Raw genomic sequence first — 27,242 nt, 5'->3', positions numbered from 1 at the left:
AGGAAACTGGATGTGTGCTTTGGATTTAGGTTGATAACTGTTTCATCATAATCATAAAGCCCAAGATTTTTCATGCAACAACTGCTATACTAAATCTTCCACGTCTGCAGGTAAATCTTCCAAGGTCAATACTTAATTCAATGCATAAGTTTTATTTTCTAAGGGTGACTGCAAATGCAGGAAAAGGAAATGTTTTCCCTTCGAAGGGAAGCCTATTTTCTGTTCAACAAAAATTTAACTCTTCTTAACTTTGTTTCTCATAGTACATCAAATTTTGTTTCTGCTGGGATGCAAGTATAAGGATATCTATCAGTCCTTTGCTAAAATGCCCGAAAGAACAGTGGTATCAAGAAGCCAAAAAAGGAATCACAAGCAACATATATCGCTATCAGTCATTAAGTTGCCTCTCAACAATCATCACCGACACCTTAATAATCTCCTCTGATTTATACTCCTTGCCTCTCCATTTGTCTTAAATGAGGCAAACAAGGCTTACTACATTTCTTCTTTCCCTCTGTCTCCTGTCCTTTCCCTCATATCTTCCGTTCCACAACCTTCAAGACAAAGCTTCGTGCTGTCCAACCAAACTTACCTTACCTAAATCCTATCTACTGCCCTGTAAAGACTTCTAATACACATGCCTCCTCATTTATACTTAGTGGGTCAAACTGCTACTCGGTGTTCTTGAATAAATACTTGATCCTACTATTGTAACTTGCTCATAGCCTCTGTTCCCACACTGTCCACAGACACTACAAGAGCAATTTCTAGCAATTTCTAACAAACATTAGAGGCAACATATTCTTCTTCAAACTCAAGAGCAGCCAATGCATTTCACCCTTAAGTGAGCTTCATCAAGGCATAATCTCTCTCACAAAAGTCCAAACACAAACATTTGGGCACTGCATTCTTCTTATCAAAACATTTCAAAGAAGAACAGTCCACTTCCATTCAATAGATGTTTTTTATTCCATGAAACAGCCCAACACATCCAACACGTGTTTCATAACACCGTTGCTTCTTCAGGGCTGGTAACTTCTAATCCTTGTGGTCTCTGAATTTAAATCTATTACGATTCAGAATAGGGAAATTTCAAATCTCATTGCTTCAAGTCATTGTGATCACTTCATGCAATTCTTAAACCCGCAATTTCATCTTAACGGTATCTGAAATGATATCTAATATGCAGTGAAAACAGTATGAAATCCTCAGTAGACACAAGTTCGATCTATGAACCACATGATAAATGAAATTGAAAGCTTCTCCTGTTTCAAGATTTATGTTCCAATTCAACCACTATATGTTGCCTGTCTACATTTAAAAAAAAAAATGTCTATGGTTTTGATTCTTTTGGTAGCTGACCTATAGAGTTGGGCAACAAGTAGAAACACTTCTTGGGCACTATAGGTTGTGCAGTATAGTGCTCTCCAGCTACCATTATTTGTCCAGGACTACAAGAGCAATTACTTGAGCAATCACCAGACTAATCGTCAGAACAAACAGCCAAACTGTGGTCCGCTACGTCTGCAGACTGCACAAATCCCTTCCACAATATCACCTCTCCCAACTCTTTCAAGCAAATTGCCAATATTATCCCAGCTTCTATAGGTTCCAGAACAGTTCCCATAACAGTAACTAAAGCAGCAGGTTGACCAGCGGTCATCTAAGGTACTAATCTGACTATGTCCCCAACAACAAGCTCATACTCTTCATCATCAACAATACAAGCTGTGCAAAGTGACCCAGAACTATTACAAGAGCAATCTACTGACCACTGCTGAAGTAAAGCACTAAATCCTAGCACATCACCTGTACAATTTTCTTATAATCCTATTTCTGCTTCCTTACCTGCTGGAGGAAAATTCCTAGAAGAATCAAAGGACTGTTATAGTCTCAGAACTACAGTTGAGGCCAACATTAAACCATCACACTTCACTTCCTGCTGAACAAGAGATTTAACACCATTATGTACAGAACCATGGAATATGCCTCACCAGCCTGCAAAACAGTCACCTTCTTGTATATTAATGGACTGTAGGCTGCTCATCCAAAAACAAACTACATTCTTGTGAGCTCCTAACTGATCTCAACATGATCTTCTTCAAGACACAACTCCAGGAATAAGAATTAAATGAGCAAACAGGGAGACACCAGGAAAATGACTCTATAATTTGACCTGCAAAGTCTGGTGATAACTAGGGATCTAATAATCACATGTGTACATCTTCTAGGTGTTTGAAATACTGAGGTGGATGTCTTGAGCAGCATGTTCAAAGAAAACCACTAGTACTTTCTGACTGATGGGTGCAGTCCCATTACAACAAGGGTTGTACCACGAGTCATTAACAAGCAGGTAGAAGTTCCTACCTTTACATCGGAAGTCACTACAATGCATGGGATATTACAATGAGGTTTGATGGAGGTAGTTTTTATATATATGTGTGTGTCTTTATATACGTATCTGTATATATACACAGAAATAGCTTCTAAAAATAATTTTAAAATATACTGAAGTTACAGATAAAGTAAAATGTGTAGTGATTAATAATTCAGTATAATAAAAGTTCAATTAAAAATTAATTTAATATAGAGTACAGATTAATTTAAAATGATTTAAAGTAGTTGCATTAACAGTAAATCAAGTAACATATTTAATAAAATGAAAATAGATAAAGACGTATTTTATAGACTAAAGATTAAATAAACATTGAAAAAACATTTATGAGAAGAGAATATCTATAAATATTATATAATATTAATACACAAATACATATACTGTGATCAAGACCGAGAGGTTGAAACGCGTTGGTGGTGTCTTTTTACACTTCTTTGGATAGAAGCAATAAAACTCTCCTGGAGTGCAACAAATCAATTGTTTGACAATTGTTGGTGTTGGAGATTGTGGAGGAATGGTCCTAAATAAGTGGACGTTTGGGGAAGGCAGTCATTCACAAATTCAAAACTAAGACAAGGATAAGGTCTCTCAGTGGCCTCTACCACGGTCTTTTTGCAGATATCCTTCAGAATGAGAGGCCTCACTCAAGGTTATTGTGCAAACTGGATTTCTTTCGACTCACAAATCGGTTTTCTATACCTCAGCTAACTATTGCTGTACTTGTTTTCTTGGCTCCTTGGATATTACAATACAATTATCTAAATTTGTATCAAAGCCAGTATTGGCGTACTTAAGCAAACCATCAGTCTATAAGAGCATCACATGCTTGAAAATGGCACAGATTCTGCATTTGGGCTCTGCAAAAATCATTTAATCTGTACCCAATATAGATGGAAGCACTGTCGCAATATAGCCCCCGCATTTTGAAGCTTAGCCTGCCTTACATACAAACATCAACCCTACATTATTTCCCTGGAAAAGTGATTTTATTGCTGCTGCGAGATTCACGTGCCAAGCTCCCATGAGCCCTACACTATTGTCCCCATTGTATCCTTCCTACCTAAAGTGGTTTCCCATTTCAGTGTAAATTAAACCATCTTTTCTCTCTTTATTCAAGATGGCATATCAAGAAAATTAATGCCCATAAAACACTTACAGCATTAAAATACTAAAGAAAAAAACTAAAAGATTATTAAATCAGACTCTTCAAAATGAACCAAGATACAACAAAATCTAATAAGGACATATAAAAAAGAAACCTAAAAGCATTCATTTCCGAACATAACTCATCATTTTTTTTATATATTGGTTGTAAATATCTACTGTTCTTTCACCTGATCTGGACATGTCATTACCACATGGGTCCAGAGTATTAAATTAACAATCACATAACAGATGAAAGATACCCACAGTAGGTTTTAGGCTTCGACATAGAGGTAGCCTAAGTGAATCATAAATAGCAAACAAAGCATGCAGCAATATGAAAAGTTTGTTAAATATGCATTGTCATGAAATTAGTTTTAGTTTGGGCTGAACTGGATAATATAGGCTTCGTGATGACATAGTCCACAGGATTACTGGAAGTGGTGACCTCTGTCGTAGCTTTGATCTGAATTTTATCATGATTTACAGCAGCTTGAGACTTGCCATGTGTAAGTGAAGATAGCTCATATTTCTTTTGCAAATGTGTTACATATTGCCATGCACTTGTGTCTCGGGATGTTCACTTTAAAAATGTCTCTGAGAGTCATTACTGCTAACAATGGTTGATGCTCATTAACCAACTTACATACAAGCTTCAGAACCAAATATTGAGAGATGTAGGTTAAGTTGATTTGGTCTAATTGCAAAAGAATGTTTCCAAAAACAGCACACCTAGACAAAAAGTGTTTTATTAAGAAAACTTTGAGTACAAGAGGTGTTATTAGATAACCTTGTCTCTGCTCATCTTCTTTTGGAATACCATCAGACCAACAAAGATATCACTGCTCAAGCAGGACCTGAGAAGGGGTTTGGATCATTATCTGGAGAGAGCAAGATAATGGAAGAGTCAACAAATCCATAGCAAGGTGGATAGTCTGATGTGTCATTTTGTATTACTATACATCTAACACACCGCTTCCTGGAAGGCAAATGGCTCATTCCACGAGGAGAAACATTACCACTGAATGTCAAGGAGTATGTCACACTCGAAATCTGACCCACATGTTTACTACTATAAAAACGAGGTTTCCAAAGTTCGTACCCAAGTGGGATAGGCTTATTTGCACAATCTGTTTGGGTAAGCCAATGCTTTTCCTATCTCAAATTGTTCTTCTCATTAATGATGGCCACATTTTAAGAGTGTTTGACTATCAACTGTGATTCTAACATGGAGAAGGGAATGCTATTTAATATAATTCTAGTTCGCCATCATGGGTTTTAAACAACCTGCTCACCTACAAGGTAGTGTGCAAAGTTGTCTGTTCTGTTCAAGTGAAATACAGATTCTCTATACCCATAAAAATACTCAGAGCATCTTTAATGCAGTGCATTACGGGACAGTTGTCAGATGCCTCTCAGCTAGTAAAATCTGCTGCCTCTCGAATCCCATTAACCATCATTATGTTGTGTTTTCCTTTCTTAATGGACTATTTGCAAAACCAGAATTCTGATTCCAATTTGGATTTGGTTCCATCATGAAATAACTACTTAAAAAAAAATACTACACAAAAACGATGGTACTGTTACCTCTAAATAGCTATAGAGGACATCAGCTTTTGGGGGTTCCTTCTGCTGCCAAGGGGCTCTTGCACTGTCCATGGTATGACAGCATGCCATCTTCAAAGCCAGCTAAGTGACATGAGGCAGGATGAGATAAAATTATGGAGCTTCACAGTGCCCTCAGAAGGCTGAGAGGCATGTTGCATTTTCATCTGCAGGACAGCTTGGAATACAGACTTGGGTCTTTATGGACAGTTAGGCCCATACTTATACTTTTTTAGCGCTGCATTAACTTAAAAAATACAATTGTATTTTGTAAGTTTGCGCCGCTTTTGCGTCAAAAAGCTGCGCTAAAAAAGTATAAATACGGGCCTTAATGCTTTAATTCCCAGGGCCCATATTTGATTGTGGGGCTACCCGAATAACATAATGTTAAATTTAAAGATTTCCTGTTCCTATTTTTAGGGCTTGACAGCTGCTTTATTGTATTTGATGGACTGGTCTGGTGTGTATCTCCTTGGAGACATTACCTCTTTCCTTCCTATTACCCCACAACCCCCCCGAACACTGCTTCCTGCCCCGTCCTCCTACCCATACTCCAGTTTTCTATTTTATCATTACGGCCGTGAGCAGAGTACGCATCCTGGGAGTCGGTAGACCTTTCTCCTTAGTGCATATCTCTATGCTACATCCCCAACGTTCCAATTGTTTATTTTGTCTTGACTGTACTGGCTACAAGTGGATACACCCTGACTCGCGTTGATTACTGCTATTCATCTGTATATTCCCCGGCTTTTACACTTCCACTTATTTTGTGCCATTGTAGTTACTGTATTTTTTCATTTACTTTTATTCCTACGTAAATGTTGCAAAAAAAATCCTGATTTGGTGCTCACTATTATCTCTGCTTGTTTTTGGGGCAATTCTGTAGTCCATAAGAAGTGCGCTGAAACATGCATGTGAAATTTTAACTGAAGATCCAGAAGGTGGGCCTGCAAGAATTCCATTTGAGACGTTCACATATTTGTACCTGTATTTGGCTGAGATTGATGGAGAGATCACAGTGTCTCAAACTGAGTCTGTTCTAAACACTCTTCAAGAAGAAGTGTAAGTATGAACTCAGATAGTGTGTGAATTGCACCAGTAGATGTGTTCCTGTTACATTGCTTGCATGTTCCCTTTGGTACTTTCTGAACCAGGAACTCATGGATAAATTAAATGTTTAATTTAATTCTAGCAAATGTGATGTGTTCTAGTCTAGCGTCCCAGTTTAATGCTAAAACTGTATTGTGCCTTGGATAAAGTGCAGTCCGAAGCCAAGAGCACAAGGACAGTCACATACTTTTTTCCATCTTTGAATTAGTGTTTTTTTCATTTGATTTAGATGTGTGGAATTGTTTGTGTTCAGAAAAGTGCAATTTACTAGCTAGTGCCAGGTTATAACGTAATGAGTCTTTAAGCTACACCAATCGGACCATTCCTACATCAATTATAGAAAATATTTACTATTGTAACAGAAATGTCAAGTAAAGAAAACAATGTTTTAAACCAGCGTGTAAACTTAAGTATGGACATACGACTGTGCTCACAATGCTGAGTGCCACAGTGAAGCAGGTCCGCTGTCACCCTCTCTTGTGTCTTCTTCCCAGTTTCCAACAGGGCACGTGAATAGGTGACAGATGACCTACTATTCTCTCTGCTCTTCCTGGCAAATCTGTAACAGGATTATAGATTGGGGTTTTGACCGAGGGAGGTGACCACACTTCTCTAGCAACAACCACAATCCCTATCAGAATGAACCAAATAAATCACTATATTAACCCGTGCTTATCCCTCAGGTGGCTTGGCACAAAAGCAGTCAGGCTTAACTGAGAGGCACTGTGTTAGATATTTATGCAGCACTCAAACAGTAATTTAGTGGAAACCCAACACAAGAAAAATCCCACACTAATTTAGGAAAATAGAGAAAAAATGAATAAATAATGTAACACCAAAGCAAATTAAATCCAATCGGTAGAACTGGAATTATGATTTTTTAAAAGTTTTGAGTGAAAAATGGTGTGTAAAAGATCAAAGCGGCTACCTCTGGAATCCGGTCTCCCAAGACTCGGGCAAAGTCAAAAGGTAAGGCCGACTGTGATGTAACACAGTTCGCTTATACATGGTGGAGTATGGACAATCTCGGCTTACCTTCAAACTTAAAAGAAATTTTGAAGAAAAACTGCTAAGAGGTAAAGTTCAGCTGGCGATTTCTGAGGAGCAGGTGTCATCGTCAGGGAGCCGCTGGATAAAGTCACAGTAAAGATTTCTACATTCACTGTTTTGGAATTCAAAAATCTCCAGTGGGATGAAGCTGCAGACTGTAGCTGACGTGGGCGCCACAAGGCCAGGTACCCTTTGTGACAGGTTCCGCTAAACAGGGTTTGCTGCTGTGGAGAAGACTATAATTGGACCTACTGTGAAGTCTGGCTGACCGTCGGTGCACCTCAGTCAGATCAGCGAGCAGGTAGGTCCTGGTAAACGTTTGGTTCTCAGGCCACTTTTTGCAAGGCAATTTCCTAAGCCCCTAGTTTCAGGTGTCAAATGTTTGGGCACCTTTAGCAAAACCTTTAAGGGTCCAACACTGGGTGGGCACCACTGGGAGGGCAGGTCTTCCTTCTCACAGGCTCCAGGTTTGCGGTTCAAGGTTGTTGGAGCTTGTTGTGTCCCTGTAGCTCACACAGGAGGTCAGCCAACTAGCCTTTGGAGTCCCTCTGGTACTCCTGGGATAAAGCATTAAAGCAGGCCTCAAGCAGGAGTGCAGTTATCTGAGGCTACAAAGTAGGCGTCAAGCAGCAGGGCAGTTCTCATGTAGCAGCAGGGCAGTCCTCTGTGGTATAAAGCAGGCTTCAAGCAGCAGGTACAGTGCTCCGAAATACAATGCAGTCCTTTGGGATGCCCTCTGCGGGTCCAGGAGCGTACTGATTAGTTGGCCTGAGAGTACAGTAGTTATACCTGGTGCCAGGCTTTCAAGTAGGAAAAGCTTCTAGACCTACCTCCATATCTGGGTCTGGAAATGTCCTTCCTCCCCTCCTCAGGCTGCAAGAGTTCTAGGGTGACAAAAGACTGGTGTCAAAGTTTCTGTGAGTGTGCTGAAGGCAGCCCCTTTGAAATGTTAGTGGGGCAGGGAACAGCTCCACCCCTCCTATCATGGCAGGATGGTTCATTTTGCCAAAACCTAGCCCTCCTTTGTCTCAATAACTGGGAGGAATACACAAAGGCCAACTGCCACTCGAATTACTGTCATGTGACCTGGGATACAAACTACAGGCACCAAACAGATAGGACAAGAAAATACCAACTTTCTAAAAATTCGCATTTTCAGAATTATGTCTTCAAATCCAACTTCACCTTGAGAGCAGACATGATGTTTCTACAGATTGCCAAACAAATGTTAGCACTTAATTGTAATAAGGTACCCCAATGTTATCTTATGGGAGAGGTTGGCCTTGCAATAGTTTTTCAGGACATTTAAAACTTAAAAGTACATATCCAATGATTTAAATACACTGCACCCTGCTCCATGGGATGCAGACCTGCCAACTTTAGTAAAAGTCTCACTGTGTGAGGAGGGGCGGGACTTTGGAGGGGGCTTGACCATGTGTCCAGAAGTACCTAAGTGCCACTTTTTGTCCCCAGCCCACTCACAAGCCCCCTCCTCCAAATAAAAAAGAAAAAGCTTTCGGAGTCTGCTGCCGATGTCCTGGGTTGTTGTCACGGCCGTTAATGGACATCGGCAGTACAAAGCCTCCTAAAATGAGCTGAAAAACACTGTTTACAGTGGTTTTTAGCATTTGTTCTCTGCCACTGTGTGATATCAGCTCCTCACCGGGTGACCGTGCGATGGGAGACGATATAGTGTGTCACACCGGGGCATCGTGTGAGTTGGCAGGTCTGGGGATGTTTAGGACCTACCTTAGGGGTGATTTATATGTATTAAAAAGGAAGGTTTAGGCTTGGCAAAAGGTTTTTTTGTGCCAGCATGAATTGACAGTTTAAAACTGCGCACAGGCTACAGTGGCCACCATGAGACATGTTTTGAGTGGCTATTTAAGTGCGTAGCACAATAGTGCTGCTGACCCACTAGTAGCATTTAATTCACAGGCCTTGGTTACATGTAGTACCACTATACTAAGGACTTATAAGTAAATTAAATGTGCCAATTGGGAGTAAGCCAACTTTACTATGTTTAAAGGATTGAGCCCACGCTCTTTAGCACTGATTAGCAATGGCAAAGTGCACAGTGTCCTAAATCCAACAACAGCGAATTCAGATTATAAGGGGGTGAAGATAAAAAGTTTTGGGAAGACCCTGCAGAGATGTTCAAGTCCAACAGAGGTGTAATTATCTCCTGTACTCTTGAGCAAGGAAATGGGGGAGAGTCAGATACTATCCCTTAACATGGTCAAGGTGAGGGCAGACATTAAGTAATGCCCCCATTCTTTCCAAGCCAGGGGTAACAAAATACCTGTAATGTCCTCCCAGGGTTAGTATTAAACCCCTTGTCTTCCACTTTTCTTAATCTCTCCTGATGTTCAATAGTATCGGGAGAGATTTAAATGAAATGGTGTGGGGGAGAGGGCTTTAGTATTTTTCACTGTGAACTTTATGTTCAATTTTCAGGGCAACAATTTTTTTTTCAAATGTATGATTAACCTATTCACTTTTGCAAAGTCAACTGTGGCATCTATCGGTCTTTGCCGTCCTCCTCATAGTCGATGAAAGCAAAAGTAATTTGTCTGCATAGATCAGTGTGGGCTGCCAAAGATTGTTGGAGCCAAGCTATCAGCTAACATGAGGTACTGGGGGAGATCAAATCAAATCAAATGTATAAGGCCCATAACTACCCCAATGGGGTTTTGCAGCGCTGGTGAAAAATAGACCAGAGGAAGCCAGAAAATCTTAAACAAGTAATGTGTTAAGTATCTTCTGAAAAAGTGCCTAGGAGTTGCAAAGACATGGTTTAAGCAGCAAGGCATTCCATAATTTAGTTCCCAAAAAAGCAAAAGACTGACATCTCTGACTTGCCCATCTAATTTTGTGATTGATGGCCAGATTTTATTTGGTTGAATGAAGTTCCCACTTAGGAGTGTACAGGCAGATGAGATAGAGTATGTATAAAGATCCAGCCTGGTGCGTGGCTTTACATACATGAAATAGTGCCTTGTACTTGGTGTGCTGGGGTATAGGAAGCCAATGCAGCTGGCACAGATCTTGGGAGACTAAAGCATTGTGCTGGGTATGGCATAATAGGCGAGCCGCAGCATTCTGGACAATCTGCAGTCACTTAGCCAGAGCTGTTTCACACCTAAGTCTAGCACATTGCTATAGTCCCTCTAAGGGATTATTAGAGCCTGCACAACAGTTTCTTTGCATATCCAGAGGTAAATGCCATAGAATCTCTCTTAGACATCTAAGCAATCAAAAGCAACATGCTGCTACCTTGGTAATTTGTTGATCCATGCTCTGTTTGTTCTCCAGCCAGACGCCTAGATCTTTTATCAACTGACCAACCTCACCTCAGCTGGCCACAGCTGGGGTTGATTGCCTAGCATAAGCACCTCCTTGTTGCTGCCAATTATTTTTAGGCAGTTGAGCTGCATTCAGTTTACCACTTTCTGAAGACAGGGAGCCATACTGGAAGAAGTACGGTTGTCCCTTATGGAGAGCAAAATTGCAATTTGCTTGTCAACCACATAAGAGAAGAGGGAAAAGTCATACTTCTTCTTTATAATTCCAGAGTATAAGGGTAGAGATTAAAGGGGAGCCTCGAGGAACTCAATAGGGTAGATTGTATACTGCAGATTCCAAAGGTTTGTCAATTACCTGAAATGTGCGGCCGTCCAAAAATGAGTAGAGAGCTAGCCCTTGAATCCCAACCTTGGCCATTTTCTTAAGAAGCACCTGCTGTGAGACAATGTTGAAAACGGCAATTGAATCCAGAAAAACCAGCCCCACAGTTCGGATGTTTGGTGACAAATAGCCAGACTGAGAGGGGTGTAGTACGAGATAAACTTCTAAGAATGAGGAAAGCTGACCATTAATGTGCTTAGTATAAAAGGGTAGATGAGAGAGAGTTATTAAGCCAAGTCAGCCTCATCCAAGTTGGTCTTTTTTAACAATGGAAGTACCATAGCGTGCTTCCATGCCCTAGGACCCTTACCATGAGCCGGGGAGGTGTTCAACAGCTCAATCAGAATCGGGAAGAGAGTGTCACCCCACCACACTGAACTTATCCACTGGTAAAAGCAGTCGCGGCTGGCGACGGTGCAAAGTGGGGGGGCAGGGGCAGTAGGGTGTGGAAACAAAACCAAACCAATAAAAAATAAAAATTAAAAATCTTACCTCCGCACTGCCACTCTTCTCCTCTCGACTGCACTGCAGGCAGGCAGGCACAGGCTCCCACCCTGCCCTGTGGCCAATCCTAACGCTATGTGAAAGCAGAGTTAGGACTGGCCAGAGCGCCTGACTTGGTGCTCCCAGGAAGACTGGGAGCCTGTCCCTGCTCTCTCCAACTCAATAACACAGTGCTGGTTTGGAGAGAGCTCAGTGTGCATGTGTATTTGGCCAGCCTTGAAGGCCGGCCAAACACACATGCACATTGAGGTGAGTGCACACCACTCCCCTCCATGGTTGTCTTCCCCCCATGGCCCGCCCCTTTAAAAATAAAATTATAATAAACACCATTTATTATTGTTTTATTTTTAAAGTTTTGCTGCTGCTGGCAGCAGAGGGTGGCGGAGTGGGCGACAGAGCCGCTGCTGGGTAAAAGTTTGGAAGGCAAACCAGATGTAATGGCCTTAGATAGAAAAAGGTCCTGGCTCTAAAGATTGAAAGGATATCAGTATCTCTGTTGGTGCCCTATTAGCATTGGTAACGTAGTTTGATATGGCTGAACTATCAAAGGTAGAATAAGTGGTAGCAACCTCAAGCAAAAAAATTCAGCCAAATCACTGCAGTCCTTTTGACAAAGGAAGGAACATGGTGGCACATGGGAAGAGTCCAAGAAGGATTTAAATCTTTGAAAAACGTCTTTAGGGGAGTTACTAGCTGTTTGAATTGTATTCAAGTAGTAGGCAGCACAGGCCGATCTACAGGCCCTGTGTTAAGTTCTGGTGGCCTCCTTCAATATTTGTTCATCATTAGAAGAATAATGCTCCTCGAGACGTGCTACAGTTGTTTGCAGTCCTTGTTTAATATACAGACGGCGCTTTTAAACCATGGAGCTACGGGAAAGACACTCTTGATTACCTCTACAGTGATCAAAGCCAGCTCTGCAGCTAGACACCATAGCAGGGCATAATCTACACAATTGTTCTCTTGAGTAAAATAACTTGCCTGGAGACACAGGGCTAGGGTTTCTGGCCACTGGGCGTGAAAGGGTGCAGATGGGCTTGCATTTGGCACATCTTTGGCACTCCAGCAGAGTGCCCATTTTGCATCTGTGCTCTCTCTTAAATAGTGCATCTATCTAATGAAACCCCCATGTGGCTAGACCAGTCACACACCTCCCCAGAATGGCACTTTCAAAATGGCCAGCTGGTTTGCCAACCACTAGCCAAACAACTGCACTAATGGCAGAGGTAAAAATAAATCAATAAAACATCATGTGCCTAAAAATAAAAATATGTTAAACAATCGTGGGTCAAAGGAGCATCCCAGTTTCAACCCACCTTTGACTTCAGTTTTTGTTGATGAGATTTCTCTGCTACAAAGCTGAAGGCAGGTATCCATGTAGTTTACCAAGAGTCTCAGACAACAGGATTTAACTTCACTCTGTAAACCCTGTTGAAGGCAGATAAAAAAACTAAAAAACAGAACCACAAATATTGATGTTCTCCACCAGTATAACGAGATATTAGATGGCTCAGTTTTATACATTCATTTTTGACAGGAGCAACAGCTTGTTACACATTACTTTAGATTTGAGTGATAAAAAAACTGACTGCAGTATTTCAAAGCAGTTTAAGACTATAAAATGCTGGGTTATCCTGTGGACCCTCCTGAAAGCTGATTGTTGGACTACCTTTCCCCTTTTAGGGGTTCCTTCTGAAGTCATACAGTCAATGAAGAGCCTTGAAAATATAATAGACCACCATTGCATATAACTCTTCCAAAGCACCATCCTTATTGTGTTAGGCCCACAACCAGGGAACACTTTGAACCTTGTCTGAAAGCAAAAGCAGACTGTATTGAATTGGCTTTATGTCCTGGTCATCAGAGTGTTGCTTCACTTCAATAATTACAGTTCTGATAGATATAAGGCATGAGATATATGATCCAGACAGTAAGATAAAAATGCAGAGGCACAATTGCAGTGCTTACTTCTTCAGCCCAGCAGTTGCAGTAAGTGATCACTTTGAATCCTTTTTATAATCATAAACTCTCCTATTGTCTTCTAAAGAGACAATGAGATTAAATTCTAGTCAATAGTGGTCAAAGATCAAAAGGCCAAATGAGCTAGCAGTGCTGGGATGTCAGAGCATGCCCTTCTGCTTGAACCAACTAGCCCAAATTTACCAAACACTTGCCTTACCCCAGGGTTATTCATCATATTATCTATCTATATGGGTGAAGGTAACGTGTATACTGTGCCACTGTTGAACTAGTACTTGGTCATGCTCACCCATTCTTACATTTAGATCACTAGACAAAAATAACTGGCTTATTCATATACGTTGTATCTAGAAATTGCAATAATCCAGTGATCTTGAGCTGGTATGTAAATTAACAACATCTTGTTAGCCCTTTTGCCTCTCCGATTTACAGCCAAAGCTAAATCACAACCTAAAACCAATGGGAGATCATTTATTGCCACTGTGTACATCTGTGAGTTCTTGACCACAATTGATAAACCACTCTTTAGGCACATTTTGTCTTTTAGGCCATTAACATGAAATAAGTAATAGTGAGCCAAGGGTAAGGGGACATGGACCAGGTTTCCTGAGGCAGAATCTTTGCAATTACAAAACTGTGTGAAAATCTCATTATGAGTTATTGGGCTGTTGGTTCACTGGGGGATGAGCCCTGGTCAAGCAACAGCCACAATCCCTTGCAGGGTGAACCACCAAAAATCTGTAAATTAACCTGTGCTTAACCCTGGGTATCTTGGCACGAAAAGCAGTCAGGCTTAATTTAGGAGCAATGTGTAAAGTTGTATGCAGTACACAAACAGTAATAGGGTGAAGTCACAACACAAGAAAAATCCCAAACCAATTTAGAAAAACATAGTAAATTTTAATGAATTATTTGAACCAAAACGAGAATCTGGAACAGGAGTTATGAATTTTGGAATTTTTAGTTAAAACGAGCTCTTAAAAGATCAAATCACGAACCACTGACATCTAGTCACGCAAGACCAGATCAAAGTTGAAAAGTGTGGCCGACCACAATGGAGTGTGGTTTGGAAGCAATAAGTGGATTGGGCCCAGTCAGCAACTACTTTCAGACTTCGAAGAAATTCTGAGAAAAAAGTGTGTGACATGGTAAAGTTCAGCGAGGCAAGGCTGCATGAGGTATTCGAGAAGGGAGAATTGTTGGATAGTCTTCGGTTAAAGCTGCAGTGAAGATGACTACTTTCAGACTTAGTCTGTGAAATGGAAGTCGATAATTTCCTGCGGGACAAGGCAGAGGGCTGTAGCCAAAACCAGTTCCACCTGCTCGGGTACCCCTTTGCGAAGGACCGCTCAAAGGGATTTACTGCTGTGAAAAACAAGGTAGCAAGAATAGCCTTGAAGTCAGTCTGACTGGCGATGCATCTTGGGCAGAAAGGCGAGCAGGTTGGTCTCGGTTTCCTACAGGTTCTCAAAGCAGTTTTTGGCCAAAGATTTTCTTAGTCCTCAGTTTTGGGATTTGGACATCTGAGCACCTTTAGTGCTACAACTTTCCACTCGCAGAGTGCCATTTACTACAGTGGATTTCTCCATAGGAGTTCAGACTATGCTCAAAGAATACTGCGCTAAACGTGTTACATGGATCATATTTTTCCGTAGACTGTATTCATCTACATTGTTATCTGCTGAAATGTAAGCTTTATCTGAATTGCTTGCCTGATAAGTCGTACAAGGTCATCCTATTTACTTGTAAGCATGCAAAGAAATATTAAAGATAGACAGTTGATGGTTACCAGAAGATGTTTTAAAATCCATCCACTCTGATTTTTTTCGAGGTGTTGTCAATTAAAATGAATAAATTCCACAAAGCATTGCCAGTAGCAAATATGCCACATTTCCATTTTTGACTTACAACCATGGCTTCAGACGTTATAATAACAATAATGCAGAGAGTAATTCAGGGGGCTCTTGATAACAAATACATTCTCTGAGAACACCAGAGCTTTATTCTAAAAATACAGTATTACTCGGAGTACTAACTCTTTATAATGACTGTCATTGGAAGTGCGAAGGAAACTGGAGACGTATCTAATACTGAAGATTTCAATATGATAAAAATTAACCAGGAGCTGCATACCACATAAGAGTCATTCTAGCTTATTTTGCCCAATGATATTCCGTTTCCCACTGGAAAAATATACCACTACTAAGAATTTTCTAAGCAGCTTTAACTTACTTGTACAAATGGCTTGATTTACGAGTGCATGTTCACGTTTGTATTCACGTGACTCATATGTAATTGACCAAGTATGGTGTAATCGTACATGGTAGTAAATTGGATCCCATGGGTGAGAAGTGAACATAGAAGGATTGGGATGACCTGGAAGGTCAGAAAGGTATGCCGAGACATGATTCCCGTGCTCGCTATGCCACCGGAATCAAGCTAGCCTAGCTTATGAAAGGTGATACCCCCAAACCGGTCACAGGAGGCTTCTTTCTGGTCCAGGTAGGCCTTGACCTGGCCGTTCGGGCTAGACTATTCCCATGGGGAGCCGAGTCAAGATTGATTTGCCTATGGCTGGGTCCAAAGTGGAATGTTGCGGTGAGCCAAAAAACAATGGATTTGGGCCCAGATCTGTGGCTGGGGTGAATGTTTGATATTGTTCAGCATTTCGTCCATTATCTGTTCTTTTTGCATTTGCTGAGAAGCTCAGGCAACCCATTGGCATGTGAGTTTGTGGCCATTTCCACTTTAGAAAGGGCAGAAAAAGATCCTTTTCTAGGTTGGGAATTGGAAAGCAAGTCCCTCAGAATTGGTGGTGGTGGGGGGTGTACGGCGAGGGGTCTCTCTAGTGGGAAAAATATTTTCTGCATGCACAAATAGATAGGAAGTGCACAAGCACTTTGGGTTTCTCTAGTGGGAAAATGTTTTCCCCATTTAGAAAAAGATAGGAAGTACACATGCACTTTGGTAAGCATTTTTACATGCATAACTGTGTGCCATGTACAATGAGAAAGTATAACTGCTCAGAGTACTTATTTCACAACCTTCCAGGACTAACTCTGGGGTTTTAAGAGAATTCTGAGAGAATTCTAGCCATTCATAAATCCCCACCCAAACGTATGTGCAAACAATCGAGTGTAGATTTTAAAATTTTGTTGTGAATCGGTCTCTATAATGGAAAGGTCCAGTTTCGTCCCTTATTCCCATGTTAGAGATGTGCTACTGACATGTGCCCTATATCTTTGGTACGTAGATCCTATCTCTAAAAAAGATAAGACACCGCTGCCTGTAGAGGGCTCTGCTTAGTGAGGATTAAGAATTTAAAAGCAAGAAGTGCTACTGGGCTTTTCACCCACATGTTCATATTCTTTTCAACAATTAAGGTTTAAGTTATCACTGACGACATTCCAATCTGCAGGCTTCTCCATGGGTGCCAGGTCCAAAGAGATAAATTACCTGCATCTGCTTAGTCTATCTCTTTAACTTGGAATGTGTTCTGCAGTAACTTTGTTGCATGAACAACATTTACATGTTGCCAGAACCCCTTTAAGAGAGCCATGGGCACCCCAGGGCTCCTGTGTTCAATCATGATGTATGAGGTCTTTTGCTCCTGATGTGCTGGGGGCCAACCTACTATGAATCCTGAGCTGCTGGACCAAGTACCCCTTCTGCATGTGACTGTCAGTGGAAGCTGTGGATGAGCAGTCAAAGGTTTCCTTCGGGGGAGGGAGGGTGTAAAGTATAGTGAACATGACTCATAACCAGGGCCACTGGAATTATGCAGCAGGAGAGAGCCAAATTATGTGGCAAGGTGGAGTAAATTATACGCCAAGAAAAGGCAAATTATGCACCTTAATGCAACACGTATAATAATATTACTTCATTATTTTATAGTTTTTAAACTTGGTAGCACTGTAAGGGCATTGGTTGCACCTAATTAGTACCAGTTTAACACCCAAATATAGCAAAACGAAATGGAAAGGTGACCAGTCCAATTTTCCAAAGTGCTTTCCACCAGGCAGCAACACGTGTCGCTGCATTTTAGTACAATTTTAAAGTGTTTGAGCTAGAAACTATTTTTAGGTTAAAAACCGCAGGTTATGCAGCAGATGATGGACTATATGGCTAATGTGACAAATCTATATTTATGTGAAAATTGCCGCAGCCACACAATCGCATAATTCTATTGGTCTTGCTCATAACTCAAAGTGCACTCTACAATGTCAACAAATAAATGCCCAGTTAAATACGTGTTTTTATATGAAAAATAAGTATTTTTTTCTAACTCTATGTCTTCAAAGAGATAACAACATCCGTGAGCAATAACACATTGCCCTGGAGGTCGGGACTCTAGTGTTTGCCTGACAAATCCCTGTCCCACGTTCTTCCTTGCAATGTGGTCAGGGTTATTCCCCATATACTGGGGCTGCATCGAGGGAATGCTCACTAGTAGGTCTCACTCAAGAATCCCCCTTTGACTCCTAGGGAATAGGCAAAAGTGTCTGTCATGCCTCAGAACCTTTATCAGCAAGTCCACTGGTGCTTAACAGGTATGATTCAAGTCTTACCTGCTCTTGCAGCACAGAAGCATTCAGTGTTTTAGCAGGTGCCCTGACTGTGGGCACTTACAAGCTCTTGTCCTGTTCAGAGAAGTCAGGCTGCTCGTGGTACATGCAGCCGCACCTGGCAGTTGTAGACTATTCTGCAGCGGCTCTGCTGGCTACCTCAGTGATCGGAGATCCTCCCAGCTTCTGTTGGCATGGTAAGACAGTTTTTCTCCACATGGAGGAGAGTTGATCTTGGACCCCAGTGATCATGTGACATCCTTCTTGGCATCCTCCAAAGTCTTTGGGGTCAGTCAGGGGCAGATCTTGAAGGATGGAGCTGACCTGCCGGTCGCAGCTTCTACTTTGGCTCCTCCAGTGCTTAATTTATAAATAAAGAGGTGCCGGTGCCCAAAGCCCTCCTCTTAAACACGCAGCTGCTGCAATTAAATTTGTGAACACAGAATACTGAGGCAGCGTAATCCTGAAGCCATCGCGGGCCTCTTCAATCCATATAAAGCCACTCCCTGCCCCCCTCAGCTCACTCTTGCAGCTGTTTTCTCCCTTTGTGACGCTTTTTTGTTTTTCCCTTCATCCGTCTATGCCATATGTATCTTTTGCTCGCAGCAAATGCTTGAGGAGGAAGAGCAAGCCCAGGCCCTCAAAAATAAGTGCTGGTTCTCAGCACCGGAAACAAGCACAAATTAAGCACTGGGCTTCTCTGGCATATGGGGTAACCTCAATCACTTCAACGTTGGCTCCTCTGGCATATGGGGTAAACTCAACAAAGTGGTATGGACTTGGTGCTCCCCACAAGGTGCTTGATGCATGGCTCAGTCCACGGCGGACCTCTCCTGGCACATGGAGGTTGCTGAATCACTCCTGCACATCAGTAATGACCCGACTGGTGCACATCCGTCTTCTCACACCTCGCACAGGGAGCCCTCTCAGTAGGGCTATCCAGTGGCCCTTGCTCTCTCCAATGCTCTCCTTTTCCCCACACGGCATTCTGGTCTTGACAAGCAGGCAGGTGCTGGTGCTCCAGGGCAGGTAGTCTTAGTTTTCCTTGGTGATGTCCCCTCACCCAGCAGGGAGGCTAGCAGGCCTGGCCCCCATTCCGGGTCACAGGCCGAAGTCTTGCAGAGCTTGCCCTTCTCACACACCCCATCTGGCTGCTTGGCACATGACAAATTTTGGAGTCTTAACCTCCCCTTCTTATAGTCCATTTCCAGACACCAAATGTGGTTTAAGGTCTGGGTCTTTGAAGGTTTATGTTGGAGTTCTGCCTTCTTCCTCTTGAAAGGCTCTCTGTCACAGCAGGAGAGACTTCTAAGCTGACAGTTCCACAACACAGGCCACTGGTGTGACTATAGTTCATACCTGGATGTCAGCAACAGTGATATGTTCATCAAAAGGTTTATCTCAGGCTTCCAGTCTTACTCTTTATGACTCCCTTATTAGCCCCATCATCTTCCTGAGATGTGTCCAGGCACCTCCCTTTGTGATGTACTGCTGAATCAAACAGCATTCTTTTGGAAGTGTACAGGGATAGTCTCTCTCCCTTTTTCCAGTGTGTCCCACCCAGCTCACAGAAATGCAGCAATCCACAAATCTGTCTGCGGGATTCCTCCACTTTTCCGACAGACTGGGCTTTTCAAAATGTAACCCAGGGTCCTCCATGAAATGTACCATCGAAGGCAGGCTTGCACTCAGTGTATACAAAGCACACATTCTGTCAAGTACTGTTGCCTCCATGTATGTGCCACCCCAGGTGTACGTACTTCCAGCACACACAATCACTCTGTGCACACTGCTCAGTACTGTATACTTTCTGTATTGTGCCATGGTGTGCTAATTGCAAACATACACACTGCCAACGCACACAGTCTGTATGCGCGTGCTGCACAACACTTCACCCTTCATGTATTGGACTTCTCACAGGCACACATCCTCCTAGCACATGCTTTCATTGCACACGCAGGCACACAAACAACCAGTACATGCACTAACCATGCTTATACTGTACATCATTGCTCTATCCCTCTACTGTACCCTTCCCTTGCACACATACATCCATCACAGATTCACCACTTGTGTGCTGTGCCACACTCTACATCTAACTGATGTAGACCAAAGGTGAGTTAGGCACACAGCCGCTGAACATATAAATTGGTTGAGTGAACCTGTAGGCTTCACTCCAGTGACACAGGGTGAAAAGGGCCTGTTCACTTCTACTGATCATTCCATGGTATGCCACTCGTGCTCCTTAACTCTAAAATAATAATTTTGAAAAATATACCGTTCTGCCACTGCCACTGCCTGCTGCCTCACTCGTCTTCTCTCCTGGTGTCCCAGCAGTCCCTAGGACACCAGCACAACTCCCCATGCAATCCTGGCGCTCCTCTCATGCTATGCCTAGCATGAGAGCAGCAACAGGATTGGTATGAGTGGCTTGGTCTGCCACTCAGACAATGCACCAGGGTATGTGCAGTTTCTCCAACCCGGCTGTGCAACACAAGAGAAACCTAAGTGCACGTCAGTTTGGCCAGCCTAAGACTGCTGGCCAAACTGACTTACGTACTTAGTGCACTTCACTCCACTCCTCCTCCCCCCTCCCTGCACTTGCTGGCTGAGCAGCAGCTGAAAAATAAAACAATAGTAAAATATAGTTTTATTTGTCAGCTGTTGGCTCAGCCAGTGGGGCGATGCTACTTCGCCATTGCAAAGGAGCCGCCCTTGGCTAAAACCACCAAAATGTCCTACTTCGGGGTGGCACAGCATTATGTATAAAGAGTATGAAGGTAATGTTGTGTTAAATAACACCGCTTTGGTTTGAAATCTCATCTGCATCAATTTTACAGTGTAAAAAGGCTTCTTAATAGCTACACTTTTAAAGTTGTATTGCCATTCAGTGCTACAGATGCTACGAACTCAGATGAACTATCTTGGCCTCATTCACATGCAATCCTAAACCAACATACCTTGATCTTTGAGGAGTAGGATTGTGTGTTGTTGCGCCCGGCTTTCAATGAGGAGGAATAAACACTTGACTCTCCTGTGTAGCTGTGATGTTAGGCTCTTTGTCCTCATGGTACAGTTATAGATGTTGTGTACAAGACACTCTAAATTTCCAAGCACCAATTCTTTAAAAGTCTCTACCAACAGACCAACTTTTTTCTTAAAAAATGTATATATTTATTTAACTTCCAAACTCACATACATATCAGCTGACGTGTCTTGTGACATGCATTTAGGTCCTCAAGGATCATGAATATTTCTCTTACAACCTGTTGTAGGAGAGGGAGAAACTAGTTATTATTATCCTACCTTTCTTATCATCATCATCCGATCGACATGTTTTAGCCCATCAACTAATGCAAAAAGTATTCTTGGGCTTCCATCAGGAGTGTGGGCCCTGTCTGTCTATATATTCCTAGGTTACCCTCAGCAATTGTATTAGGCTGGAGTAAGGCCCATACTTCTCAACCTTTCAATCCTTATTCAGCAGGAGACCGGGGGATGAAGCACAGTTCTTACCCCATTTGATACTTTGCAGGCGCTCTTTTCTGAGTGCTCCACGCCTAGTCACCTTCCTGCAGCTCTCTGGTCTTCTTTTATCTACCAGGTGCCAGAAAATATATTCTTGCGTTTCACATGGATTAAAACTACAGCTCATTCCACCTACTGACAAAGTATGCAGGAAGGCTGCTAGGTGCGAGCCTATGTGTATACCACACATGAAACTGAATGAACCTGCTTGTGTTTCAACACATTTTTAAATATTGTAACACTTGACATGAGAAAGTGTTTTTTTTTTTTTACATTTGACATGATTGTGCAGTTGTTATGACCTCATGTGATCCTCAGGAAAAAGAGCACAAAAAAGCCGTTCTGGGAGAGCGCCTTAGGCTCTGCTACAAGTTGATCTTCCTCTCTACAAACAATTGATTGGGAGTGCTTCCACTGAAAAAGGGTGCTTGATTTGCCGTTTAGGAAAGCTTATGACAAATAACAATAGGCCAGAGTTGGTTACAGTGTCAAAGCAGTTATAAAAGCTATAGGCCTGGTTGGTTCATTGGTTAAAGTTATGTCAGATACCATGTCTGATATGTCTAATATGGAAAGTTATGACAAAGGTAGTACGGCTGTCTTTTGAAAAGCATATATTATTGTGTTAAAGCCTGTAGACAGGTATTTTGTTACATGAAACATCACAGGCTAACGTAGGAGGTATGGTGTTGATGTTAGTTACCTTTTCTGACAAATCCCAGAATTAAAAGATTTGCACATTAGTAATCCTTGTTAAGCCCTCTTAGGGGGGCTATCTATTATTTTATCATCTGTATTTTTTACATATTTATAATTATATGACAATACACCTGGAGGCTGCCTAGTGGGGAACCCTATACTCAAGACATTTGTCCTGAAATGGTTATGGTGATTATCCAAAAACAATGGTTCCTATTGATATAATTTCGTAAACAAATTACACTAATCAGAGAAATTGCTATCACAGGCCTAATTGTAGTGGCACCTGAACCAAGGGTAATGAGTAGCTATTTTTTTATTATGTTTGGGGATTCTGTAAAGCGTTCACGGTGCCTAATGGCTGTCTCAAAGTGCAAGCAGAGGGTAAAGAGTGTAGGTAAAAGCCTCTAAGCCATGGTTCTTAAAAACAAAACAAAAAACCCTAAAGGAATGGGAAATGCCAATTTCTTGGAAACGGTGTCAATCCCATTAACGATGGATTCATTTTATGAGGGTAGAAGTAGACAGCACATCAATGACATACATTTAGGCGAACCGCCATCGAAATTATCAGCATTTTTCAGGCCAGCAGTAACTGTATGCAAAGATGCAGGTTTGGTCTGCAAATGTCTACAAGTTGCAAGAGCCAGTCAAAAACCCAATGCATTGAGAGCAATGGAATGAATTTATAATAATATTACAATAAAGAAACAAGTTACATAATGTTACACAATGTTATATAATATTCAAGCTACTCATTGAAAGGAGGCTGCAGTGCTCTGGTAACTTCATGGCGAGAGCAGTAAAGAGTGAACAGTTTCCGGAATGAACAATTGGGTTCATTGAGGATATTTGGGGGAAGAAGAAAGGGGTTCCTGGAAGATGAACCTTATTGGTGCAGAGATCTTACCTCAAACCACTTATGTATTGATAGTAGCCCTGCCAGACAATGTTGGGAGTCAACCTAAGGCTTCTGGTCGGGTAATGCAGAAAATGTAGTTTGGAAAGGTAGTCCAGAGCTATGTAGTGACTTTAGTCCTGAACACAGGGGTTTGAAGTCAATCCTTTGTTTAACAAGCAGCCTGTTGAATCTTCTGAATGCTGGAATAATTTGGTCAGAGCGGTTCAAACCAGAGACGAGGTGGTTGAAGAAATGTTGTGCTCTTTCCACCTGTTTTTATGTTTTGGCTAGAAAACCTGATATCTTGCATTAGAATAGGCCTGATAAATGGCAATATAGAAACTTATGGTTGGCAGGGCTTTTGCAGTGCTCAGAGAAGATGAGGTTTTCCCAGATAAATATACCAGGAGGCTCAGATTAGCTCAATTCAAAACCTATTACACAATACTCCGTCTGCCATACAGGACCATATAAGCCTATCTGATGCTAGAATTCAGTCTTCTTAAGCAAGATCAAGTTGTAAAATCTAGCTTTTTGGACTTAATGGTTACGTTTACGGATTCTAGACTTTGAAGGCCTTGTTATAGTCAGAGGTTTGTCAAAGGATGAAATGAGTATAAATCCTTGTGTTCAGTTTCTAAAAGTTTACATATCATAACTAAAGTTAGATCAGATATGGATCATCCTCATAATCACTTCTCAGTTAAAAAATGGTATCACCACCAAGAAAAGGCACTTTCCTTTGAGGAAAACAAGTTGTGTTTTGTGAAGCCATTTAATGTGTTTTAAGGCCTCATGACAGCACAAGATTGGGGGTTTTGTGATCTGAGGGAGCGAGTGTGGAGAAGGCTTTGTGTAAGGAAATGCCTCCTTGGCATGGTTACCCCCTGACTTTTTGCCTTTGCTGATGCTAAGTTTTGATTTGAAAGTGTGCTGAGGCCTGCTAACCAGGCCCCAGCACCAGGGTTGTTTCCCTAACCTGTACTTTTGTTTCCACAATTGGCACACCCTGGCATCCAGGTAAGTCTCTTGTAACTGGTACCCCTGGTACCAAGGGCCCTGATGCCAGGGAAGGTCTCTAAGGGCTGCAGCATGTCTTATGCCACCCTAGGGACCCCTCACTCAGCACAGACACACTGCTTGCCAACTTGTGTGTGCTAGTGGGGATAAAACGACTAAGTCGACATGGCACTCCCCTCAGGGTGCCATGCCAACCTCATACTGCCTATGCAGTATAGATAAGTCACCCCTCTAGCAGGCCTTACAGCCCTATGGCAGGGTGCACTATACCATAGGTGAGGGCATAAGTGCATGAGCACTGTGCCCCTACAGTGTCTAAGCAAAACCTTAGACATTGTAAGTGCAGGGTAGCCATAAGAGTATATGGTCTGGGAGTCTGTCACGCACGAACTCCACAGCACCATAATGGCTACACTGAAAACTGTGAAGTTTGGTATCAAACTTCTCAGCACAATAAATGCACACTGATGCCAGTGTACATTTTATTGTAACATACACCCCAGAGAGCACCTTAGAGGTGCCCCCTGAAACCTTAACCGACTACCCGTGTAGGCTGACTGGTTTTAGCAGCCTGCCACACACCAGACATGTTGCTGGCCACATGGGGAGAGTGCCTTTGTCACTCTGTGGCTAGTAACAAAGCCTGTACTGGGTGGAGATGCTTATCACCTCCCCCTGCAGGAACTGTAACACCTGGCGGTGAGCCTCAAAGGCTTACAGCACCCCAGGGCACTCCAGCTAGTGGAGTTGCCCGCCCCCTCCGGCCACGGCCCCACTTTTGGCGGCAAGGCCGGAGGAGATAATGAGAAAAACAATGAGGAGTCACTGGCCAGTCAGGACAGCCCCTAAGGTGTCCTGAGCTGAGGTGACTCTAACTTTTAGAAATCCTCCATCTTGCAGATGGAGAATTCCCCCAATAGGATTAGGGATGTGCCCCCCTCCCCTCAGGGAGGAGGCACAAAGAGGGTGTAGCCACCCTCGGGGCTAGTAGCCACTGGCTACTAATCCCCCAGACCTAAACACACCCCTAAATTCAGTATTTAGGGGCTCCCCAGAACCTAGGTACTCAGATTCCTGCAACCTAAGAAGAAGAGGACTGCTGAACTGAAAAACCTGCAGAGAAGATGGAGACACCAACTGCTTTGGCCCCAGCTCTACCGGCCTGTCTCCCCACTTCTAAAGACACTGCTCCAGCGACGCGTTCCCAGGGTCCAGCGACCTCTAAAGCCTCAGAGGACTGCCCTGCATCTAGAAGGACCAAGAACTCCCGAGGACAGCGGCTCTGTTCACCAAAGACTGCAACTTTGCAACAAAGAAGCAACTTTAAAACAACACGCGTTTCCCGCCGGAAGTGTGAGACTTGGCACTCTGCACCCGACGCCCCCGGCTCGACTTGTGGAGAACAATCACTTCAGGGAGGACTCCCCGGCGGCTGCAAGACCGTGAGTAGCCAGAGTTGACCCCCCTGAGCCCCCACTGCGACGCCTGCAGAGGGAATCCCCAGGCTCCCCCTGACCGCGACTGCCTGCTTCTAAGAACCCAACGCCTGGTAGGGACACTGCACCCGCAGCCCCCAGGACCTGAAGGATCCGACCTCCAGTGCAGGAGCGACCCCCAGGTGGCCCTCTCCCTTGCCCAGGTGGTGGCTACCCCGAGGAGCCCCCCACCCCCTTGCCTGCCTGCATCACTGAAGAGACCCCTTGGTCTCCCATTGCTTTCTATTGAAAACCCGACGCTTGTTTGCACACTGCACCCGGCCGCCCCCGTGCCGCTGAGGTTGTACTTTCTGTGTGGACTTGTGTCCCCCCCCCGGTGCCCTACGAAACCACCCTGGTCTGCCCTCCGAAGAGGCGGGTACTTACCTGCTGGCAGACTGGAACCGGGGCACCCCCTTCTCCATTGAAGCCTATGCGTTTTGGGCACCACTTTGACCTCTGCACCTGACCGGCCCTGAGCTGCTGGTGTGGTAACTTTGGGGTTGCTCTGAACCCCCAACGGTGGGCTACCTTGGACCCAAACTTGAACCCTGTAGGTGGTTTACTTACCTGCAAAAACTAACAAACACTTACCTCCCCAGGAACTGTTGAAAATTGCACTGTCTAGTTTTAAAATAGCTATATGTCATTTATGTGAACTGTATATGCTATTTTGCTAATTCAAAGTTCCTAAAGTACCCACCTGCAATATCTTTCATTTGAAGTATTACATGTAAATCTTGAACCTGTGGTTCTTAAAATAAACTAAGAAAATATATTTTTCTATACAAAAACCTATTGGCCTGGAATTGTCTCTGAGTGTGTGTTCCTCATTTATTGCTTGTGTGTGTACCACAAATGCTTAACACTACTCCTTTGATAAGCCTACTGCTCGACCACACTACCACAAAATAGAGCATAAGAATGATCTTTTTGCCACTATCTTACCTCTAAGGGGAACCCTTGGACTCTGTGCATACTATTCCTTTCTTTGAAATAGTGCATACAGAGCCAACTTCCTACACTTCCTCTAAAGCAAATGCAAGTGTCCAGCTCCTTAAGCGTGCCCAACTCCAGCTGTGGAGTTAGGGCACTTCTATCACCAAACAGCCAGTCCCATTTGGGATTATATGCACTGCCCAATAGTAAAGGCGGAAGTCAGGAACTCCCAGCCCCTTTTCATACACAGGGAGGATACAATTCAGGTGATATACAATCAGTTGTTCACCTGTCCATAAATATTTTGTGACAATTGATTGTAGGTCCATGAAGGAGGTAGGCTGGAGAATGAACATGCCGTTCTGTAGGACATGTAGGAAGCACAATAGCATGATCATTTTTTAAAGGGCTACTCTACTCACAATGGATTTGGGCAAAGAGCACCATGCTTCCAACTCCCTCTGAGTGTGCAGCAATATAGGGGCGATATTTAGCTGCCAGGCCTGTGTTGGACTCGCGTTACAATCATGTCTAGGTACTGAAAATAATCTCCAGCTATTGGAAGATGAGTATGGACAGGACACTATCGCAGCACACCATGTGTATGGAGGTAGGTTGATTTGCTCTAATTTACTGTCAAC

The 27,242-nt window shown here is 42.9% G+C and overlaps 1 protein-coding gene across 1 annotated transcript in view; it reads left to right on the top strand.

Moving 5' to 3' along the window:
• ROPN1L (rhophilin associated tail protein 1 like) overlaps positions 1-27,242 on the top strand; it is a 229,071-nt gene that overhangs the window by 186,165 nt on the left and 15,664 nt on the right. The window contains exon 4 of the mRNA XM_069218876.1: positions 6,030-6,205. Coding sequence (XP_069074977.1) covers positions 6,030-6,205 — 176 coding nt within the window. The remainder of the gene's footprint in view (positions 1-6,029; positions 6,206-27,242) is intronic.

Source organism: Pleurodeles waltl, chromosome 2_2 (genome assembly GCF_031143425.1).
Source record: "Pleurodeles waltl isolate 20211129_DDA chromosome 2_2, aPleWal1.hap1.20221129, whole genome shotgun sequence".
Lineage (NCBI taxonomy): Eukaryota > Metazoa > Chordata > Amphibia > Caudata > Salamandridae > Pleurodeles > Pleurodeles waltl.
Note: the sequence above shows the minus strand (reverse complement) of the source record. Positions and strands in the feature narration are given on the sequence as shown.